General features: G+C 41.3%; 1 protein-coding gene and 1 long non-coding RNA gene across 2 annotated transcripts in view; one reads left to right on the top strand and one right to left on the bottom strand.

The window, feature by feature from the left end:
- Window positions 1-3,827, top strand: part of EIF4EBP1 (eukaryotic translation initiation factor 4E binding protein 1) — a 30,392-nt gene extending 26,565 nt beyond the window's left edge. Inside the window, exon 3 of the mRNA XM_072635187.1 lies at window positions 3,355-3,827. Within this exon, the coding sequence (XP_072491288.1) occupies window positions 3,355-3,386 (32 nt within the window). The 3' untranslated portion in view covers window positions 3,387-3,827. The remainder of the gene's footprint in view (window positions 1-3,354) is intronic.
- On the bottom strand, window positions 839-22,536 carry LOC140520837 (uncharacterized). The gene is made up of 3 exons (XR_011972668.1): window positions 22,379-22,536; window positions 6,455-6,578; window positions 839-1,754 (listed from the first exon to the last, which is right to left on the bottom strand). It is a non-coding gene; the product is annotated as an uncharacterized lncRNA (long non-coding RNA).
- Window positions 22,537-22,558: the final 22 nt, after the last annotated feature.

Genomic DNA, 22,558 nt, shown 5'->3' with positions numbered 1-22,558 from the left:
TTTCCCGCACTCTTCATGCCCACCATAATAGCCCCATTCCTACAAGGATAAGTGTCTGAGGACAGGCTGCCCCAAGAGATGTTAGAAAAGATTCACAGTAGCTTCCTGTTTCTTCCTTTACATAAAAAGATGGGAAACTGCAGAAGCTTAGGAGTAAAGTGGTGTAATTATTTTAAGTCCAGGGTAGTAGGAAGGCCAGCCTTTATAGAACAGAAGTGGATAAAAACGAACCCCTCTGTGTCACTGTGCTGACTCAGTTCAGTGTTGGGTAATAAATGACACCCTTCAGTATTGTTATCTCGACCTTGGTAAGCTTCTGAGGGTTTTATGGCACCCTCAAGCAGAACTTTACAAAAGGTACAGCATGCCTGCCTTTGAGGAGACAGTGTGCTGACAGACTGATGTGTGTCTGGTGGAGGAAGGAAGGAACATGCATTTAATAAGCACCTAAACGTGCCAAGTGCATCACAAATGTTACCTCATCTGATCCTCACAACAACCCTGGTTAGTAGGGGTTATTATCATCCCCATTTTATAGTTGAAGAAGTGACTTATCCAGGGTCACCCAGCTAGTAAGTGTCTTGAGACTGGATTTGCACTCATGTCTTCCTGACTTCAGACCCAGTGTGCTCGGTATTTCCTGAGGCCACCCAGCAGCCTTTAAAGAGCTAGGCTGCAGGCAATGGCAGCGTGGTAGTAATTGCTGGATTGGGGATCAGAAAGACATTATCTGACACTGCAGACTGTGTGACCCCAGACAAATGGCTTCACCTCTGTGGGACTCAGTGACTGCTAAGGTCCCTTCTTGCTCTCAATCTATGAACCTGTGAGTACATGACCAGAGGAAGCATAAATTTAATGCTCAGAAATAGATTAGAGGTCATTCTACAGATGTGAAAAATGAGGCTCAGAGTGGGGTCACACAAGTAAGGGCAGAAGCAGGATTTTAACCCACAGCCTCCATCTCTAAATGAGAACTTCCAGCATCTCACTCCTTCCTAGCCTTCCTGACATTCTTTTCAGTGTCTGGGAGGGGTAGGTAGACTTTAGTCATTCCTGAGTCTATTTATCTACTGTTCTCTCCGTATTTCCATTATCATTTCTGTTAGCATGATGAGAGCAAGTTGTCAGTTTGTTCCTTTAGTAAGTTCCTCCTCTGATTCTGCCTCTCTAGTCATTGGAAAAGCCTCTCCACAAGCTGTTTTCTCTTGCTGTCTTTTCATTTTTACATGGTCTGCCTTTCTCAAGGTATCTCTCCCTTCCCCCATCCCAGATATCGATCCTTTTGGTAACAAAGAGCAGCAGGAGGTGGGTTTTGGGTGGTCTTGTTCCTGCTACACACAAGAAGCCAGCTTGTTGGGAAATCCTTGAGCTCTTTAGTTAGGAAGATTGCCATTCCCAGAAGTGGGGCTGGAAAGAAGATAAAAACCCACTCATTTCTCTTTTTCTCTTGCCTAGTCTTATCACTCTCAGATTCCTCTCCTTCCCCTTGCCCTGTCTACTATCAGTGGCCAGTTCTTCTGTCAGTGAACCCTAGGGCCTAGAAGGGAAGCAGCTTGGGCTTTGGAGGGAAGGGGGAGTGCTGCTGCCTGCTGCCTGTAGCTGAAAGATTGTCTCCACACCAGGGGCTTGGACTTCAAACTCAGGAAGCACACAGAAGGCTGGGAGTCCCACAAGATAGCCAAAGTGCCACGCTGCTGGCAAGAGAAACCAGCTTCTGGAAGGGTGACAGACTGAAGGTGGTGTCTTGGGATCTGAGAACAGTAGGAAGAGAAAGATTAGTAAGAACAATGATAATGCATTTCTATAGCACCTTAAGGTTTTTGAAGGGTCATGTCATGTCATTGGATTTTCAAAACCATAAAAGTAGGGTCTGTTATCCCCATTTTACAAATGAGGAAACTGAGGGAGAAGTTAAGAAACTCACCTAGGGTCACATAGCTGGTAAGTGTCTGAAGCAGAACTCAGTTCTTCCTCACCAAGCACTCTATCTACTGTGCTGCTATAATGTATAGGGGCAGTTGGTGGGGCAGGAGAAGGGTATAGGAGGGGAGGACAGGACCCCTGTTTGTACTCTCCCTGAAAGGACACACACCTAAAATAGAGACAATAACCTTGTCTCTTGTCTCAATCCCAACTTCTTAAAAAAATTTTATTGATTTCATTTGTTTTTATATCACTTTCATATCTGAATATAACCCTCCTCCCCTGCTCTATCTCTAGATCATCCTTTGTTTAAAAAAAAAGTTTTAAGTCAGTTACCTCTTATGTCCTGGGCACTATGCTAAGTGCTGAGGATCCAAATAAAGGGAAAAGACTGACTGTCCAGTCCCCAAGGAGCTCACAGTCTAACGGGAGAGAACACAGTTCTGTACAAGCAAGGTGCATTGAAGGGGCCCAGGGAAGACTTCAGGAGGGAGAGCATTCCAGGCATGGAGACTGCTAGTGACAGTGCCTGGAGTCAGAACATGGAGTACTGGGTGCCAGGAATACAAGGAGGCAGGTGCTGACAGATTGAAGAGTGGATGAGGGAAAGGTATGAAAAGACTGGAAAGGTTCTGAATAGGGAATGAAAAAAAATAGGCCAGCAAAACCAGTCTAATGACATATGCAGTATTTCATTCCGAGAGGCCCCTAAGCTCAGTGCAGTGTGAACAAGGTGCATCTTTTCATCTCCTTTTAGAACTTAGCTGAAGAAATTGTCCATGACCTAGATAAGATTAGGTAATGCCAACCCTCCTTCCCCCGCCCCCAGTCTGCTTTATAATGAACTTCCTAGAAAGATGAGAAGAAGAGGGTAGACAGATTTGCATAGGGTAGAGTTGGGAGTGACCAAATTATCCAAACCTACCCCCAAAATCAGAGAAACAACCTAATGGGGTAGTAAGATGACCAGATATCAAATCAGATCTGAGTTTAAATCCTGCTTTTGACACTCAATAGCTCTCTGATCTTGGGCAAGTTGCTTAATCTTCATTTCCCTTCCTTTTTCTGTAAACTGATTTCTAATGTCTTTTAACTCTAAATGCTGAGACTCTTTTGTAATCCAGAGTCCAAGTAGGGTGTGACTTTAGAAGCCTAGACTTCTGCATTTCTTTTGGGGTTAAAGGAAGAACAACAGTCACTAAGCAATTTCTGGAAACTGCCGCCTGGCTTGGCATGATGAAAATTTTCCCTTCTTCATCCACTTCCTAATAAACTTGGATAAGGAGGGGAGAGGGTTGTGGAGATGAACCCAGCAGAAAAAAGGGGGAAAAAATGACTTCTACTTAAATACCCTATAACCATCTTCCAAGATACCAATTTTATCTACCGTCTTTTGGGTTCATCAGTTTTTGTCTTTTCTCTCCCCAGATGAGGAATCACAGTTTGAGATGGACATTTAAAGGGCCAGCCACCAGAATTAAGCAGTGGCCCCCAAGACCCACGAATCCTGTTCAGGGGAGGAAACACACCAGTCAAGCCTTATAGGAGTTTTTTCCAGAGCCGAAGCCTGGGATGGGGCTAGGTGTCCCACTCCCTCCTCCCCCAGTGGAGCAGCTCCCCCATCCCCAGGGCCAACACCAGCAGATACTTCCAGTAATGCCAGGAGCTGCCTTTTCCAGGGGAATTACTACAGAAATCGACCCCCTGCTGCAGAGGGACAAAATCAGGGGCAGGAAGAGCCCTTGTGAACTTGTCTAGTTCTTCAGGTCTCATCCTGAATGGATGTGTCCACCCCTTTCAAGTTTGTGCCCTGTGGCCCACACACAAGGTCACAGAAATGTCCCCTCTAGAGAGGAAATAAAAGCTGGTCGGCCAATTACAGACCTAGGGCCGAGAGCAGAGGCCTGTCTGAGCATCTCTTCTCCACTGCGGCTGCCTTCAACCTTTCTGATGAGTCCCACTTTCCTTTTGCTCAGCCTTATAAGTAGGACTTAGACTGGGCCATGGGAGGGGCAAACTGAGCCTTGACATCAAGGGAGTTGCCCATATTCTTGAGATGGGCTTGGTTTAATCAAACCAGTCAAGTATTTTATTGAATACCTAGTTATATATCAAACCTTGTGAGGAATGTAAGGTACCTGCTGGGAATCAGGGAAGTACACAACCAATTAAAGTAACAGTGAATAAGACGACAGGAGATGTTGTAAGGTGGCACAAGAGATCACTAGGCAGGAGGTAGTGTTTGATCTGGGCCTTGAAGGGAAGGTTAGTATTTTAGCAAATAGTGTGGAGTAAAGGGCATTGTCAACATGGGTTCAAGGCTAGTAAAGGCCAGGCTGTTTGAGGAACAGTGAAAAGACCAGTCAGGCAAATCAGAGTATTTCATTTCAACATAATACCTGCCCACAACAGGTTCTACTGTAATAGAGATAATGGCGTGTACACAGATAAATGGTATATTGGGTAGAATGTAACTGAGACAAATGAGAAATCTAGGGAAAGTGTTCTAGGAATACTTGGAGTTCACTTTCAAATGAGGGAGTAATTAGAGAAAGCTGAACTGGTCCCTGAAAAGGAACAGTTGTGTTCCAGAAAAATCTAGGAACACAATTTGGGATCAAAACAATGATCAAGCCATAGCTAGGAATGCACTGTCCTTAAGATGCTCCCACTCTCCTGGAGAGATAGGACTACAAAAATAAAGTACAAGATTTAGTCAAAAGGAGAGATCAAAATGCCCAAGATCTGTTTGAGGAGGGAAAGATTATTAATGGGGTGGAAGCTCTCCTACAAGTATGGGAGCTGAGCCTTGAAAGAAAAGGGATCCCAAGGGTCAGCAAGATAATAGGAAAGAACAGCCTGGTGTGAAAGGACAACATCCTAAGCTGGAAGGAGGGAAACCCTGGGTCTTCATTATACCTCTGAAACAGTGTGTGACTTAATTTCTCACCCTTGGTTTCCTAACTTGTAAAGTGAGAATTGTACCTGATCTAGTTATCATGAGAGTCACAGGAAGTAACAATGCACTTGGAAAACCTTAATGTCCTTTATAAAAATCTTATTAGGAAACAGTTCAGAGATAGGCATGAAAACCAAGGGAGGTGAGATGGGGAAGGGCTGCCAGAAGTTGCATGGAAAGAGGACCACTGAGGACACCTGATGAGAGATCATGGGAAATCTTCAAGAGACTTTTAGTGGGGTCAGAAGCCAGATTACAAGGTGTTGAAAAGTAGACAAGGCAATGGAAACAGTATAGTCTTTTTCTAGAAGTTTGATGATGAAATGAAAAGGAGATTCAGGATGGCTCCTAGGGTTGAGGAGGGGGACTCCGGATTAAATACTAGCAAGCTATGATGAGGAGGGTAGCAAAACATTCAAGGGGGAGGACAATGCCTTGTTAGATTATCTCCAGGGTCCCCACTGGCTGAGGTAGAGCAACCTAGGTCAGTCAAGCTAAGAATGATAGCCCAGGTCTGGCATCAGACTAGAAAGGAAGATGTGAGACGAGTTCTGAACTTTTGTAGGAGAGCAGCCTGGGTGTCAATCAGTAGATGAGAACAACTTCTAGGATCCAGATGAGGGGATAGAGCCAACCACATAAGAACAAGGGCAGCAGGAGGGAGTGGAAGAATGGGCCAGCTTCCAGGATGTGGAATGATTGGCCAGCACTAGAGAGGAGCCATTTGAAATGGGGGTGGTGCTCGGAGCTAAGCTTTAGGAAGATAGCTGTGATAGGGATGTAGTTGGGGTGGGGGCAAGAGGAACAGTGAGACTGCCACAAATAGGTGTTTCCTCAGCTGTAATCACCCCCTCATAGAATGAATATTCTGCTTGTGCAGCAGTGAAATCCTTCTATTCTGAGGAACTTATTAGGAAGCAAGGCTTACCCAAGTCCACCTGTTATGTAAATGAGAACTGGGGAAGTGATGTTTTCTGGATCCAAAGGTAGTTTTGCCATTTCATTCACATTCAAATACGGACCTTTCCCATCCTGAGGTTTCCCCCACACATGAACACACATCCTCCACAATAGTAGTTTAACCCCTGGTATTCTATGACAGGATATGAGGGAAAAACTCAGAAATTAGGGGTGCCTCAAACTCTTCTCCATTACAGGACAGTGGGGAAATGGTTCTCTGACCCTTTTCCTGAGCACATCTTCAACTCTTTACTAAAGCCCAAGGAATCCACAACAAATAAAGCTTTCCTAATTGACATACAATGCACATTGTGGGCTCTAGCATAGAAATGATCTAGGATTAGGAAGGAAGTGGGAAAAACTACCCAGTAGGGCCAAATCCCTCCTTCCCACAAGCAACCACATCCACCTGAGGACAAAGTGAATCACTTTTCAACACAGGTTGTGGAGGCAGACAACCTTAAAATTCTTTCTCTACTGTTTCAAGTTCTAAAGAAATATGCATCAGTGGAGAAAGAAGAGGATGGGAGTAGCCCTGCAACCATGAGCCAAGCAGACAAAAGGAAAATTCTGCATTAGGTTTATGCACATCCATATTTCTCTACTCACCAGTTGTTCAAGTGGAACAACATAATCATATTTATGACTGAGGATATCCAGAGTTAGGGACCTCTTCTTGGTGGCAACACAGGGTAGAGAAACAAATGGCCAGGCAAGTTCTAGACTAGACATCCTATCATGTAGTGAAATAAAGTAAAAGGTGAGTTAGAATAACGTTACCATTTGGAACATTCTATGTAAGCAATTTCTCTATCTAAATTTTCTTAAGGCAAAGCAGGAATCTCTCCACACTCATCCATCTCGTTCCATATTCCTGAAGACTGCCACAAAACACAAGCTGAAGGATGAAAACCAAAGAAACAGGGAATGTGCAAAGTAATATTGAATAATTTTAAACATCAACGAAGTAGCAAATAATTTTTAAAAATTAAACAAAGGTAAATAAATATGAATGGAAAACAACATAGCTTTTAAAGGCAAATTTTGAAAGTAGAAAGTCTTGACTTTGCAAGACAGAGCAAGAAGTTCCCACTTTAGATGAACTGCAACTCCAGAAAGAAGAAAAAAGAACCTGACATTTTCAAGGATCTAACTGGGGTGCAAGGAGATGGGGAAGGAAGTTGCTGAAATAGTTTCAGCAGGTACTATTCCAGAAGTGAGAGGAATACCCATGTTCTCCCATGATTCTTATAGGCAAATAATTGGCAAGTTTCAGAATAGTAGCAGTGACTAATGGGGCCAGGAATCTGCAGTCCTCTTAAGTCCTCAAGTGTGGCCTTTTGACTGAATCCAAACTTCACAGAACAAATCCCCTTAATAAAATGGCTTGTTCTATAAAACTTCAACTCAAAAGGCCTCACTTGAGGACCAAGACAGCCATATGTGGCCTTGAGGCCACAGGTTCCCCACCCCTGGACTAACACTTACATGGCATTTTAAAGTTTGACAAGCTCTTTATGTGTTTTCATATGAAATGAGATAATATTTGTAAAGCTCTTAGCACAGTACTTGGCACATGGTAGGCTCTGTATAAATGTTTATTCCCTTCCTTTCACCTCACATCTGATCGTCAGAGCAACCCTATAAGGTAGAAGCTATTACTATCTTCAATTTGGTTAGTAAACAAACTTGCCCCGGGTCACAGAACTAGTACATGTCTGACACAAGATTTAAACCCAAGTCTTCCTGACTCCATGTCTAAAGTTATATCCATTGAGCCACCTAGTTAAAATATAAAGAAACATTAAAAGTTCCTCCAAATAATTCTCAGAAAATAAAAGGGACCAAACTAGTTAAGGTACAAAGTCCTGGACACATCTTTGTAGTGTCATGCCCATCAAACAGAGTATGGTTTTAAAACAAAGGTCTTAATTTTTGAAAGATTTAATAATCAATAATAAAGCCTACAATTTAAAAGAATCTTGGAAGCAATTTCTTAAATATCCACATACTTCACTACTTAAAAAAGCTTTAATAGGCTTAATTATAAGACATTTTTTCTAATTATAAGTTTGCATTAATGCACTTCAACACATAGGAAGTACTTCTATGAGGATAGTTAGCAAACTTAAAGATAAATTAGATGAGAAAAAAAAGGTGCTCCAAAGAATTCTATTTTTGTTTGACTGAATGCAAGTATAATGACCAAGTGTGATCCTGTCACAGTGATATTGAATCACAAATTAACATTATGTTGTACTGTACTTATATTTATTTTGTTAAACATTTTCCAATTATATTTTAATCTAGTTATGACTGCAATCCAGACTTTTGCAGGCTGCATTTGGTCTGCTGATTGTGTTTGACAGCTCTGTGCAGAGGAGCTGAAAAAATGCCTATCACTCCCTTCATTATAGAGTCCAGGTATAGAATATTATATACACACTGGCAGATAGTAGATCTGTTGGTTTTATTGAACTGTTTATCATTAGGTCCAGTGTACCAGGGTTCATTGGGAAAGCAAACAGAATGGATAAGTGGAGGTTGGCCTACAGAAGAAAGCCCAGAAGCTATACTCCAGAATTTAAGTGCTATGGATGCTCTGCTTAGCTCATCTGATATTTGGACTTTAGGAAGATTTGCTCCAGTTCTCTGCCAGAGCTACCACTGTGTCAGAGGTGGAAGGAACCTTGGAGCTTTGATCTAATGGGGATAAGCTAGAAGCCTTCCTAATGAAATCGAGGTGAAGCAAGGATGCCCATTATCACCACTATTATTCAGTATAGTAACAGCAATATCAGCTATAGCAATAAGAGAATAAAAAGAAATAGAATTAGAATAGGCAATGAGAAAACAAAACTGCCATTCTTTGCAGATGATATGATGGTATACTTAGGGAACCCTAGAGAATCAATTTAAAAACTATAATTAACAACTTTAGTAAAGTTGAAGGATATAAGATAAACCCACACAGATCATTAGTATTTCTTTATATGACCAACAAATCCCAACAGCAAGAGATAGATAAATTCCATTTAAAATAACTGTAAACAATATAAAATACTCAAAAGTCTACCTGGCAAGACAAACCCAGGAACTATATGAACACAATCAAAACACTTAATACAAACAAAAATCAAATCTAAACAACTGGAAAAATATCAATTGCTCATGGGTAGGTCAAGTCAATGTAATAAAAATGACAATTCGACCTAAACTAACTTACTTATTCAGTGCTATGCCAATCAAATTACCAAAAAATTATAGAGCTAAAAAAAATAACAATTCATCTAGAAGAACAAAAGATCAAGAATATCAAGGAAATTGATGAAAATAAACCACAAAGGAAGATGGCCTAGCAATACCAGATCTCACATGATATTATAAAGCAGTAATCATCAAAACTCTCAGGTGCTAGCTAAGAAACAGAGTGGTGGATCAGTGGAATAGAGCAGGTACGCAAGACACAGTAGTAAGTGACCATTGTAACCTGGTGTTTCACAAACCCAAAGACCCCAGCCTTTGGGATAAAAGAGTTCACTATTTGACAAAAATGCTGGGAAAACTGGAAAACAACAGGGCCAAAACTAAATATAGACTAATATCTCACCACTGTATACCAAGATAAGGTCAAAATGGGTACATGATTTAGAGATAAAAGGTGACACCAAAAACAAATTAGAAGAGCAAGGAATAATCTACAGTCAGATCTATGGAGAAGGGAAAAAATCATGATCAAACAAGAGAAAACATTACAAAATTAAAAGTTTCGATTATATTCAATTAAAAAGCTTTTGCACAAACAAAACAACTAAGATTAGAAGGAAAGTAGAAAACTGGGAAACAAGTATCTCTGATAAAGACCTAATTTCTCAAGTATATAGAGAACTGATTCAAATTTATAAGAATACAAGCCATTCTCAATTGATAAATGGTCAATTTATTTAAATTTCTTCAGATGAAGGAATCAAAGCTATCTATAGTTATATAACACGGTGCTCTAAATCACTTTTGATTAGAGAAATGCAAATTAAAACAACTCCGAGGTACCACCTCACACCTGTCAGACTGGCTAACATGACAAAAGAGAAAAATGATAAATGTTGGAGAGGATATGGGAAAATTGGGACAGTAATGCACTCTTGCAGTTGTGAACTAATCCAACCATTCTGGAAAACAATTTAGAACTATGCCCAAAGGGCAACCAAACTATGCATAGTCTTAATTCAGCAATATCACTACTAGGTTTGTATCCCAAAGAGATCATAAAAAAGGGAAATGGACCTACATGTGAAAATGTGAAAGCAGCCCTTTTTGTAGTGGCAAAATACTAGAAATTGAGGGGATGCCCATCAATTAGGGAATGTCTGAAGAAGTTGTGGTATATGAATGTAATGGAATACTATTGTGCAATAAGAAATAATGAGTAGGCAGATTTGAGAAAAACCTGGAAAAATTTGTATAAACTGTTGTAAAGTGAAATGAGTAGAACTAGGAAAATATTGTACACAGTAGCAGCAACATCATGTGATAAACTATGAATGACTTAGCTCTTGTCAGCAACACAATGATCCAAGACAAAGTACAAAGGACTCATGATGAAAAATGCTACCTCTATCTCCAGATAAAGAACTGATGGAGTCTGAATGCAGATCAAAGCTTACTTTTTTCACTTTATTTTTGTGGGGTTTTTTTTCCTTCTAATTTGTTTCTTCTTTTATACCTGTGACTAATAAGGAAATATGTTTTACATAATTGTACATATATAACCTATATCATATTGCCTACCATTTTAGGAAGAAGGAAGGGGAGGAAGAAAAGTTTGAAACTCAAAATCTTGTAAAAATGAATGCTAAAAATTGTCTTAACGTACAATTGGGAAAAAAATAAAATACTAGTTTAGAAACATTAGAATCTAGCTTCCCTCATGAATATAGATACAAAAATACTAAAGAGATGAGTTAGCAATGCCTTGAAACAATTGTTCATCATGTACAAGTAGGATTTATGCCAGGCATCCAAAATTTTGCCAACATTAGAAACAATAAAGAGAAGTACACACTTATTTTCTCAATAGATAAAGACAAGTCCACGGGGATAAAATCCAATATTCATTCATGATACTCTAAAAAAAGAGAATGAAAGTAGAGGACAGGGGACTTCTTCATTAATACAACAAAGTATCACTCTGCAACCAGAAAGCAATGTACAACAAGTACCCACTTTCACCCTTTGTATTTAATAAAAGTTTTTTAAATGCTAGAATTGTAATAAATTAAGAAAGAGATTAGAAAGATCAACACTGCAAATGAAGATGCCAAACAGTCACTTGTAGGTGACATGATATTAAACCTTGAGAACCAGTTCTCTCAAGAAAACCCCAAATATACTTGATGAGGCTGGTTAGTAAAGACGGGAAAAATTTAGGCCCCCATTTCCCAACCACAAAGACTTACAACTAACAATGATAGCATTTTTCAAAAGTGGCAGGAAAATAAAATTCCCTTGACATGAGAAAAAAAGCTTACCTATTAAACAAATAGACAAAATTGGCTACAAGATAGATATGTTTGTTAACATTAAAAAATTATAGCAAGCAAAATAAAGATTGGTATATCTCTTGCAAATGATAGATGAAAGCATGCCATCTAAAATTTTATAAAATGTGTAAAAGACCCCAGGGCAGACCACCCAACAATAATGAGGTCAGAAAATATGAACAGATCATTTACACTAGACGAAACTCAAATGACTGATAAGTTTTTGAGAAGCATGTAGCCTCACTTAAAGAGGTCCAAATTAAAAGAATTTTGGAAATATTTAAGAAGTGAATAAAGAATTAGGCACCTACTATGTGCTAAGTACAGGGGATACAAAGAAAAAACTAAACCAGTTGCTGCCCTCAAGAAGCTTCCATTTTGATTGAGTAGGGTTTCAGTTGCAATTTAGGTGGAAAAGTCCCATAGACAGTAGGTTACAGTAGTAAAGCAGATGGTAATGCCTCTTCTTTAATGTTATTTCCACTGATAAAATAATATAATTTCTGATGTTTAACCAAGCAGAAGAGAAGGAGGTATATTCTTATTTCATTCCTTGCTAGTAGAATTTTTTTTAAGTCATCTGGCAATACTTTACTAAAGCTCCAAAAATGATCATATTTTTTGAATCAATTCCTTTACTGTTAATATATCCTGAGAACTATTAAAAGCCCTGTTCAAAAAAGACTTCTCTATCAGCATCACTTGTAATTACAGAAAACTGGGAACAATCTAGATTCTTGACAACTGGAAATAGTTAAATTGCAGTACAATTAAACTATTCCATTACCTACCTTCATCGACATATGAGGAATAAATAAATACGGAAGTGATGCAAAACAAAAATAGCACAAACTTTGATTATCTAGAAGAAAAAGTGAACAAAGACAGGTAATTCAATTTCAGAGAGTTATAAACTCTCTATATTGAAACTATTTAAATGCAAATGATTATAAAACTCATTTATTGTATCAGTCACTGAAACTATTTATAATAAATTTTTAAATGATCCCTTTTCTCCCAACTTGAGTAGCTGCAAACCCCGACTTGGACTACCCTGTAAGTAGAGATAACCACCATGTGAGCAATCCCTATGGAATTCTTAGTTTTTTGAGCTATAATTTAAGTCCTCATGGTGTATAGTGCCTCCCTCCTGCCACCCACACTGAGAATTCTAATGATTCAACAAAGACAAAACAGATGTACAGCTTAAGACACTAGAGTTTTAAAAATCAAAATGTATGTAGAAATAACTGATGAATTGAGTATCTTATTAGAAAGTCATTATTTGAATGGCTATTCAGCTTGTAAACACCCACAAGGCTGTCTGATTTGGTGAGAAGAAAACACGCTAAGAGTAAGGAAACCTGGGTTCTAATCCTGGCTCTTGCAGTTACTATGTGACCTTGGCCCTCTGCTTCTTACATAGGAAACTCCGGGGATTGAACTAGATAATCTAAGATTATTTCTAGATTTAACATATCATGTTGTTCTAGAGGTTCTGATCTGGTGAGCATAACTGCCAGAATCCTCCCTTATCTTATCCAGAGGTGGAAATATGCTTGATTAGTTTCCACACCCATCTGGTGCAAAGATATTTAGTTTCATCACATTGAGGTCATATGTGCATAATTCAACAGATTTTAAGAAAGTGCTACAATGCACAAGGAACCATCCTTGGTAGACAAAAGACCAAAAACAACAACAACAATGAAATATTCCTTGCCTTCAAGGAACTTACATTCTTACTGAGATGTGGGTGAGTGACAACATGGACCAGGGGTGGGAAACCTGTGGCCTTGAGGCCACAAGATGCACTTTTGACATGGACTTTAATCATATCCACCTGAATGGGAACAGATTTAGTGAAGACTTCTCAGTAGTATGGAGACTTCTACCTAGAGTAGGAGACCTTAGGCCCAGGTTTTTGATTCCTCCAGAGTCAAGTGATTTCTATATAAGATTATACAATGCATTAGGATCAATGATTAGCTATGGTTCACTAACTCCTCAATACCTAATTTGCATATGTGCATGCACTCTGCAGTCCTCACTCTGGTCCACCTAATTTGCATAAGTTCTCAATGCCCAATTTACATGAGTCTATTTGCATATGTTTTCAATGCCTAATTTGCATATGATAACCTGTATTTTCATGGGCTTTGTAATGATCAGAGAGCAGGAAATTTGAACAGGTTTCCAAAAGGGATTGGTTAGATTTCACGCCTAGAATGTAAGACCATACTTCTCAGGCAATGACAATAATGGGCAGTGGCGGGAGGGGGACTTCTGCGTCAGGGTCTATATAAGTTGCCATTCTGCTTCTGTAAAGCGCCTCCTGACTCCAGCTTTACTGGTGAAGGGACCACCTGTTTCTCCAGAGAACGAATAAAGGAGATTTTCTGTTTTTACTTTGAGACGCCTCTGAGCAGTCAATTTGAGTGGGGGCGGGGCGTGAATGTGCAATCCCACACACACCCTATTAGAGATTTCTGATTCTCAGACCCATTAAGAATCATAGAACAAAGCTCCTTTCCCTGATCAACATATATAATTGGAGAAATTTGCTCCAAGAATTACTTGACCCTGGCCAGTACCTCCTGCAATCGTATAAATTTAATTCATCAGATGTTATATTTAACATGCCTCTTCTCACCCCCTAAATTTAACAAATTTGTTCATCTGCTGACAGAGCATGTAATCTTCCTTTGCTGGATGTTTTTTTGAAGCTCCAACTGCCTGAATCTGAAATCTCCAAGTCTTGGAACCTTTATCTGGATTCTTCATAGACAAAAGGAAAGGTTGCCCCAAAAGGGGAACAAATCAGTAACATATAAGTGTTGCTTCTCCTGCTCAGCCATACAACAGATTATCACAATCAATCATGTCACCTGATAAGTAGCCACTCTCCCACACCTTATTTGCCAAGAACACATCCCATTGCTGCAGCTAGCAATTCAAAATACAACTAAATGCAGAAATGCATGGCTACCCAGTTGGAGAAAGAAAAGATTATTGGATAGCAGCCTAGCAAGTCAGGCTGTGCCCTTTCAGGACTCCTATATAACTCCAGTATGAGGTGGGTGACTGGTATATCTACTGGCACCTGTACCTGAAGCTTTAGTACACAAATGCCCAAGGAAGAGTCAACATCAAAGGTGACTATCCAGCAAGGCCCTATCTGCTGGCAACCTGCAGGAAAGAGAAAATTTAAAAATGAAAGATTATCTCCTCCCAAAGTAAAAAGTCCCTTCTTCTGTTTTTTACTTGTTCAAAATAGGAGAACCATGACATATTCTTGGGTTTCCTTGAGTTTGTGTAAGCCAAGTTTCCTCCTCTCAATACCTATCCTAAACTGGGGGTGGGGAGGTTGGTTTGAGGGGTTAGAGCCAACTCACTATATTTTGGTCAGTTCCTGAATATTTACAGAATAATGACACAGGAAACAACCACAACCTTGTTCTTTATTCTCTTCCTCCCCCCTCCTTTGCTCCCTCCCCATCTCTCTGGCATAATTTAGGTTTTATTGGACAAGGTTTCACCTGAAAATTCACTTAGAACTAAGTGTATGAATTCTAATCTGTATCAGCAAGGACCCCGGCATACCCAGAAGGGCATGCTGTACAGGTTCTTAGGGAAGCAACTTTTGAGGGGTCAACAATCTACTTTAATTAAGCACATATATCATTCACTTAGTTAAGGGGGAAATATCAGCACCCTGAACTGCAGAGAAAATACAAATAGAAATTACAAGCAGAAATTACAGACAGAAAGATCAACAGAGCTTCCAATTGTCTGGCCATAGACAACACACACATCATTATCAGACAGAGAAGCATCAACATCTGGTTTTTCAAAGGGGGAGGGCTGCTTAAAACGGCTATCAGAGTCTCATCCGGCACACTAACCTTCTTACAAAAAATAAGCCCTAAAGCAAAACTTCACCTCAGAGCATATATACTCTTTTCAGGGCTAGAGAGCCTCTTGACCCAGTGCCTCATGAGAAATTAACAAAAGGTGCCTGAGGACTATTAATGGCTCTTCCCCCTCACATTAACCTTACATCAACATTACATAATCCTGGCAGGAAGTATGTCCTTTGCTAAAAAAAAAATTGTGGGAGGAGCCAAGATGGCAGAGTAGAATGACACACATATGCTAGCTTGGAACCCACAGCCCATAAAATATCTGTAAAGAACTCCCAACAAATTCTGGAGCAGCAGAAGCCACAGAACAACGGAGTGGACGAGATTTCTGTGCCAGAGAGCCCTGAAAACCTGACGTGAAAGGTCCCTCGCACACGGGACCTGGAGCCCAGCCCAGCCCTGCCTTGGCTACTCGGCGCCGAGAGGAGCAGATCTGAGCAGGCTTCAGGGACTGAATCTCCAGCGGCCACGTAGGTCCCACGCAGGTCTTTAAATGAAATAGAGGACTTTCAAGCATTCTTGATGAAAAGACCAGAGCTGAAAAGAACATTTGACTTTCAAACACAAGAATCAAGAGGAGCATGAAAAGGAAAACAGCAAAGAGAAATTACAAGGGACTTACTAAAGTTGAAGTGTTTACATTCCTACATGGAAAGACAATATTTGTAACTCTTGAAACTTTTTTCAGTATCTGGGTAGTTGGTGGGATTACAGACACAGACACAGACACAGACACAGACACAGACACACAGACACAGACAGACACACACACACACACACACACACACACACACACACACACACATAGAGAAAGAGCACAGGGTGAGTTGAATAGGATGGGATCATATCTTAAAAAAATGAAATTAAGGGGTGAGAGAGAAATATATTGGGAGGAGAAAGGGAGCTTGGAGTCTGAGATTCAAATGCTGCTTCCCAGCCTCAGGGCTTTCGGTGGGGCGGGGCTGCTATTCAGTGTGAGATTAAGTTCAGGTGCTCAGGTGGGGGCAGGGCAGTCTCAGGGGGCTCAGTTCCCTCAGGGGGTTTATGTGGAGACCTTCAACAGTGGATCCAGGCTCCTGCCTGCTTGGGGAGCCCCTGTCCACCGCCCCCGCTGCTGCCTCCCGAGGGGGCCTGAGTTATGGGGACACCCCACTCCCCTCTCAACCAGCCAAAGAGACCCTCTCACCAACCCTTGTCACCTGTGGGTGGAGGGACCTGCGCGGCCGCTGGAGATTCAGTCCCTGAAGCCTGCTCGGATCTGCTCCCCTCGGCGCCGAGTGGCCAAGGCAGGGCTGGGCTGGGCTCTGGGTCCCATGTGCGAGGGACCTTTCACATCAGGTTTTCAGGGCTCTCTGGCACAGAAATCTCGTCCACTCCGTTGTTCTGTGGCTTCTGCTGCTCCAGAATTTGTTGGGAGTTCTTTACAGATATTTTATGGGCTGTGGGTTCCAAGCTAGCATATGTGTGCCATTCTACTCCACCATCTTGGCTCCTGAGTTAGCCTATTTTTCAAGGTGTTATTTTCAGCAGCATTTTTTTGGGTCTCCTTTAGCAAGCTGTTGACTCACTTTTCATGATTTTCTTGCATCTCTCGCATTTCTCTTCCCAATTTTTCCTCCATCTCTCTTACCTGATTTTCAAAATCCTTTTTGAGCTCTTCCATGGCCTGAGACCATTGAATATTTATTTTGGATGTTTGGGATACAGGAGCCTTGACTTTTACGTCTGTCCCTGATGGTAAGTATTGTTTTTCCTCATCCAAAAGGATGGGAGAAGATATCTGTTCACCAAGAAAGTAACCTTCTATAGTCTTATTTTTTTTCCCTTTTTTGGGCATTTTCCCAACCAGTTACTTGACTTTTGGGTCCTTTGTCAAGAGTAGGGTATACTCTGGGAATCTGTAAGATCTCAGTTCCTCCGAAGTGGCACAATCAAGCAGGTACACTGGTCTGGGAGTAGGAAAAGATTGTTGTGCTCAGAATCCTAGCAGTTTCCTCTCCACAGCCAGCTGGCCTCCAATTCTGCCAAGCCAGCACTGGGGGCTGAGATTCAGATAAGTTGCATAGGCAGGGCCACCATTCAGTGTGAGATAAAGATCAGTTGCCTCAGGGTCTCTACACAGGGCTGAGGTAAGAATGGGCTGCTCAGAGCCTCCAGGAGTTTTACAATCCAACAATGGATGCAGGCTGCTGTAGGGACTGCTGTCGCCTGCCGATGTGGCCTCTGCAGCTGCTGCCTGAGGCCGGAGCTATGGGAAGGCCCTTCTACCTTCCCAGCCAGCTGAAAAAACCCTGTCACTGACCTTTGGCGCCTGTGGGTTGAGGGATCTGCAAAATGCTGCTGCTGCGACTGGAGATTCCATCCCTGAAGGCTGTTTGCACGACGCGCTGCGCAGCCAAGGCCGGGCTGGGCTCTTCTCCGCAACTGGTGCAACAGACATTTCCCACTGGCCTTTCAGGTGACCCTGGGCTGGAAATCTCCTCCATTCTGTTGTTCTCCACTTCTGCTGCTCCAGAATTTGTTGAGAGTCCCTCTCTACAGGTATTTTATGGGCCGTGTGGGGAGAGCCAGCATATGTGTGTCTTTCTATTCTGCCATCTTGGCTCTACCCCCACCATTTCTTATTTTGCTCATGTCAACTCCTTCTTAAAAAAGCCTTCCCTTGACCTTTCTGTGCTAGGCAGCTACTATCTCATTTCTCTCCCTTTTCACTGATAAACTTCTTTCAACTCCTTATTCCTTTCAAGATAAAATATAAGGTCCTGTTTTTAACATTTAAGGCTCTTCACAGCCTAACCCCTTCCTACCTTTCCAGTCTTCTCACACTTTACCCTCTTTGCACTCTACAGTCTAGCTACAGTGGCTTACTTTCTATTCCATCTCTCATCTCCCATACCTTTGCACTGACTGTACCCTACTTCTGCAATGTCCTCCCTCCTAACTTTTGCCTCTTGAAAGTCCTGGCTTCTTTTAAGACTCAAGTCTCTGAAAGATGCCTTTCTGGTAGCCCAGGCCATTTGAGTCATCTCCTACAAAGTTAACCTTCCTTAAGCAGGGCTATCTTCAGACTTCCTGAACTATATCTTACCACTGGAGCAGAATGGCTCCAGAGGAGAAAGTGAGGCTGGTGACCTTGCACAGTCGTCCCTCACTTAAATCTAATTCACTTTCAAGTCATGGCCTCATCTTCCTGATGTCATGGTCGTCTTCAAGAATGAAGAATAAACAACCTTCATTCAACTCCATACTTATGTTTGTCATATATTCGTATTTACTTATTGTCTCCCCCATTAATATGTAAGCATCTTAAGAGTAGGGATGTTTTTATGATTTTGCTTTTCTCTGTATCCCCAGAGCTTAGCATAGTTTCTGGAACTTCTTAAAGACTTAATAAATGTTCATTGATTGCTTGATTAGCTATTTCTCTTCAAAACTTAGGGCGTGTCATCAGTCTTCTTCTCTTTGTATGATCTCTCTCTCTTTATAATATCATTTACTCCCAAGGCTTCAATAGCCACCTCTGTAAAGAATGACTCCTTGATAGATATAGATATGATATGGATATAGATACAAATACAGATTTATAGTCTTGACTCCCTTATGAGCTGTAGACTTGCATTTCCAACTGCCTAATGGACTTTTTTTTTTCCACCAGCATGTTCTCTTGGCACCTCAAACTTGACATGTCCACAACTGAGTTCATTATCTTTCCATTCAAATCTGGTTTTTTTCCACATTTAATTTTTTTTCTTAATTACATACATTCTCCTTCTAACTTCAGTTTTTCTGTCCATAGCACTACCATTCACCTGTTTCCTATTTTGTCAACTTTAGTTATCTTTGATTTCCCTCTCCCTCACCTCTCCTATCCAATCATATACCAAGTCCTCTGAATTCCACTTTTGTATTGTGTATTGTATCCACATCTATCCCCTTCCTAATTACTACCAGCCCAGATTATTATATCTTCCTGCCTCCACTCTGCTACTCCCTCCAATTCATATGGATGGTAGAACAATTCAAGAAATTTGTTGTTGTTCCGTCATTTCAATTAAGTCTTTGTGACCCTATTTGAGGTTTTCTTAGCAAAGATATAGGAATGGTTTGCCATTTCCTTCTCCAGCTCATTTTACAGATAAGGAAAGTGAGGCAAACAAGGTCAAATGACTTACCCAGGATCACACAGCTAATAAGAGACTGAGGCCAGATTTGAATTCTGGAAGATGAGTCTTCGTGACTCCAGGTCCAGCACACTATCCACTGTCACTTATGCATAATCTTCCTTATGCATAGATGTCTGCTTACAAATATTCATTGAATCTTTATTCCACACCAAGTGATCCTAGGTAGAACAGTGGATAGAGTGCTAGACTTGGAGTCAGGAAGACATGAGCTCAAATCCTGTCTCAGACATTTATTAGCCATGTGATCCTAGGTAAATCACTTAACTTCTGTCTGCCTCAGTTTATCCATCTGTAAAACTCAGGTAATAATAGCACCTACTTCACAGGGTTGTGGTGAGGACCAAATGAGATACATACTTTTGTAAACCTTAAAGAGCTATATCAATGCTATTTAATTAATAATATTGGTGTTCAAGTTCCTTTGTCCAGAGTTCAAGGCCACCCAAAATCTGAAGCCACCCCACCTTTCCAGCTTTACCTCTTATCACTCTCCTACAGGTGATACACCTTTGTGTTTCTTCATCTTTGTTCAGACTATTCCCAATGCCAGCCAATTCATTAGTCAGTCCGCTAGTATTTATTTATCTATGTTCCAGGCACTATTTTAAGTGCTAGACATGCAAAGAAAGGTAAAAATAAAACAAACAAACAAAACCCTCCTTGCCCTCAGGAAGCTCACATGTAAACAATTATGTACAAATGAACTATATGCTGGGATATATTGGGGATAATCTTGGAGGTGAGGCACTATGACCAAGGAGATCTTTAGCTGAGACTGAAAGAAGCCTGGGAAACTCAGGGGTGAAAAGGAGGAGGTAGAATGTTCTACAGTCAGTGAAAATGCTTGGGAGTCTGGAGATGGAGTGTTTTGTTAGAGGAATAGTAAGGAGCCTGGTGTCCCTGGACTGTAGGGAACATAAGAAGAAAAAAGTATATAAAGGACTTTGAAAGCCAAACAGATTTCATATCTGATCCTGGAAGTAATAGGGAGTCATAGGAGTTCACTGAAGAAGGAGATGATATGGTCAGATTTGTGTTTTAGGAAGATCAGTTTTGACAGTTAAGTGGAGAATGGATTGGAGTTGGGAGAGAATTGAGGTAGGCAGATCCACCAGCAGGCTATTACAATAGTCCAGGTATGAAGTGATAAAGGCTTGCAGCAGGATAGTGGCAGAGTCAGAAGAGGCTCTGTGGAAGAGATTTTATGAAAGCAGAAATGGTGGGATTTGACCATTAGTTGGGTATGAGGAATGAAAGAGAGTGACAAGTTGAGGATGACCCCTAAGTTGCTAGCCTGGGTGATTGGGAGGATGATGGTGGCCTTGACAGTAATAGGGAAGTTAGGAAGAGGGGTGGTTTTAGAAGGTCACATAATGAGTACACTTTTGGACAAGTTAGGTTTAAGATGTCTATGGAATATTCAGTTCAAGATGTCTAAAAGGCAGCTGGAGATGTGAGATTGGAGATCGGGAAAGAGGGCTGGACAAGCAGATCTGAGAGTCATCTACACAGACGTAATTAAAATCAAGGGAGCTGATGGGATGATCAAGAGAAATAATAAGTGGGAAAAGGGAAGAGGGCCCAAGATGGAGCCTTGGGGGATACCCACTGTTAGGGGGCTTCAAATGGATGAAGTTGCAGTAAACGAGACAGAAGGACTTGTCAGATAAATAGGAGGGGAATCAGGAAAGAGCAGTGTGCCAAAAACCTAGAGAGAAGAGAATCAGCCAAAGAATCAGCATCAAAGGCTTCAATGAGGTCAAAAAGGAGAATAATAATAGTAGCTAATATTTTTTACATATAGTTATATATATATATAAATAACAATATTATATATTATATATAAAATAATACATTTATATAGAATAAATACATATTTATTATATATTTATGTTATTATACTTACTATGTGCCAGATACTTTGCTAAGTACTTTACAAATATCATCTCATTTGATCCTCACACCAGCCCTGGGAGGTAGGTGTTATTATCCCCATTTAACAGGCAAACAGAGGTGGTGACTTACCCAAGGTTACACAGTTAGTAAGTATCTGAGGCCACATTTGAACTTAGGTCTTTCTGACTCCAGGCCCATTTGATTTGGCAATTAGGAACTCACTGGCAATTTATGCCTTGAAAGTCTTCCACTTCATTCCTTAAAGTCCAATTCAAATACCACACCTCTGCTCAGGTTTCTGGTCAGATGGCAGCTTTTCTCCTCAGATGTCCCTCAACACTTTCTTCTGCACATCTGTCTGGTAACATTGTTTCCTGTACTCATTCGGAGTTCATTGCATTCTCCTTGCTAGACTGTATGTCATTAGCAAGGCCCCCAGCAGAGAGGGTGAGCCTGGCAGATGGAATAGGCTAATGCCTCCTCCGGGCGTAAAAAGAAATACAAGGTTGCAGGCTGGAGGGGAAGGAAGAGGGTTGGAGGGGTTTCTCAATCGACTACGAGTCCTTGAGTCCTCCGGCAGCTAGGTGGCGCCACAGTGCCCAGAGTGCTCAGCCCCAAGTCCGATTCATCTTCCTGAGTTCAAATCGGACCTCAGACACTTCCTGGCTGTGTGACCGTGTTTGCCTCAGTTTCTTCATCTGTAAAATGAGCTGGAGAAGGAAACGGCCCTCTCCCAGTGGGGTCACAGCGAATCGGACAGGCCTGAACAACAAAGGAGGCCTAACATTTAGCTAAACCTTTATGGTTTACACAGTACTTTCGCCCACAACTCTACGGGGTTGGCGGTATGATTATCCCAATTTTACAGATGTGGAAACTGAGGCAGACAGAGGTTAAATAGCTTGCCCAGGGTCACACCGCTGTTCAGCGTCGAGAGGCAAGATCTGAACTCAGTTCTTCCTGATTAGACGACATTGTCCAGCGCCTTACCTTTTTAAATAACCCTGGTATTAACTAGTTGGCAGCGCCGCGTTCAAAAGACAAGAGGTAAAAATCCCGGCGGCCCCAGCGGTCACGCCTCCGCGTTCTCGGGGTAGAGGGGGCCGTTGGGCGGGACCGCCGTCTCCTCCCAACCGCCTCAGCAATTTGAAAACAGCGGGCCTAGCCCTC

Source organism: Notamacropus eugenii, chromosome 1 (genome assembly GCF_028372415.1).
Source record: "Notamacropus eugenii isolate mMacEug1 chromosome 1, mMacEug1.pri_v2, whole genome shotgun sequence".
Classification (NCBI taxonomy): domain Eukaryota; kingdom Metazoa; phylum Chordata; class Mammalia; order Diprotodontia; family Macropodidae; genus Notamacropus; species Notamacropus eugenii.
Note: the sequence above shows the minus strand (reverse complement) of the source record. Positions and strands in the feature narration are given on the sequence as shown.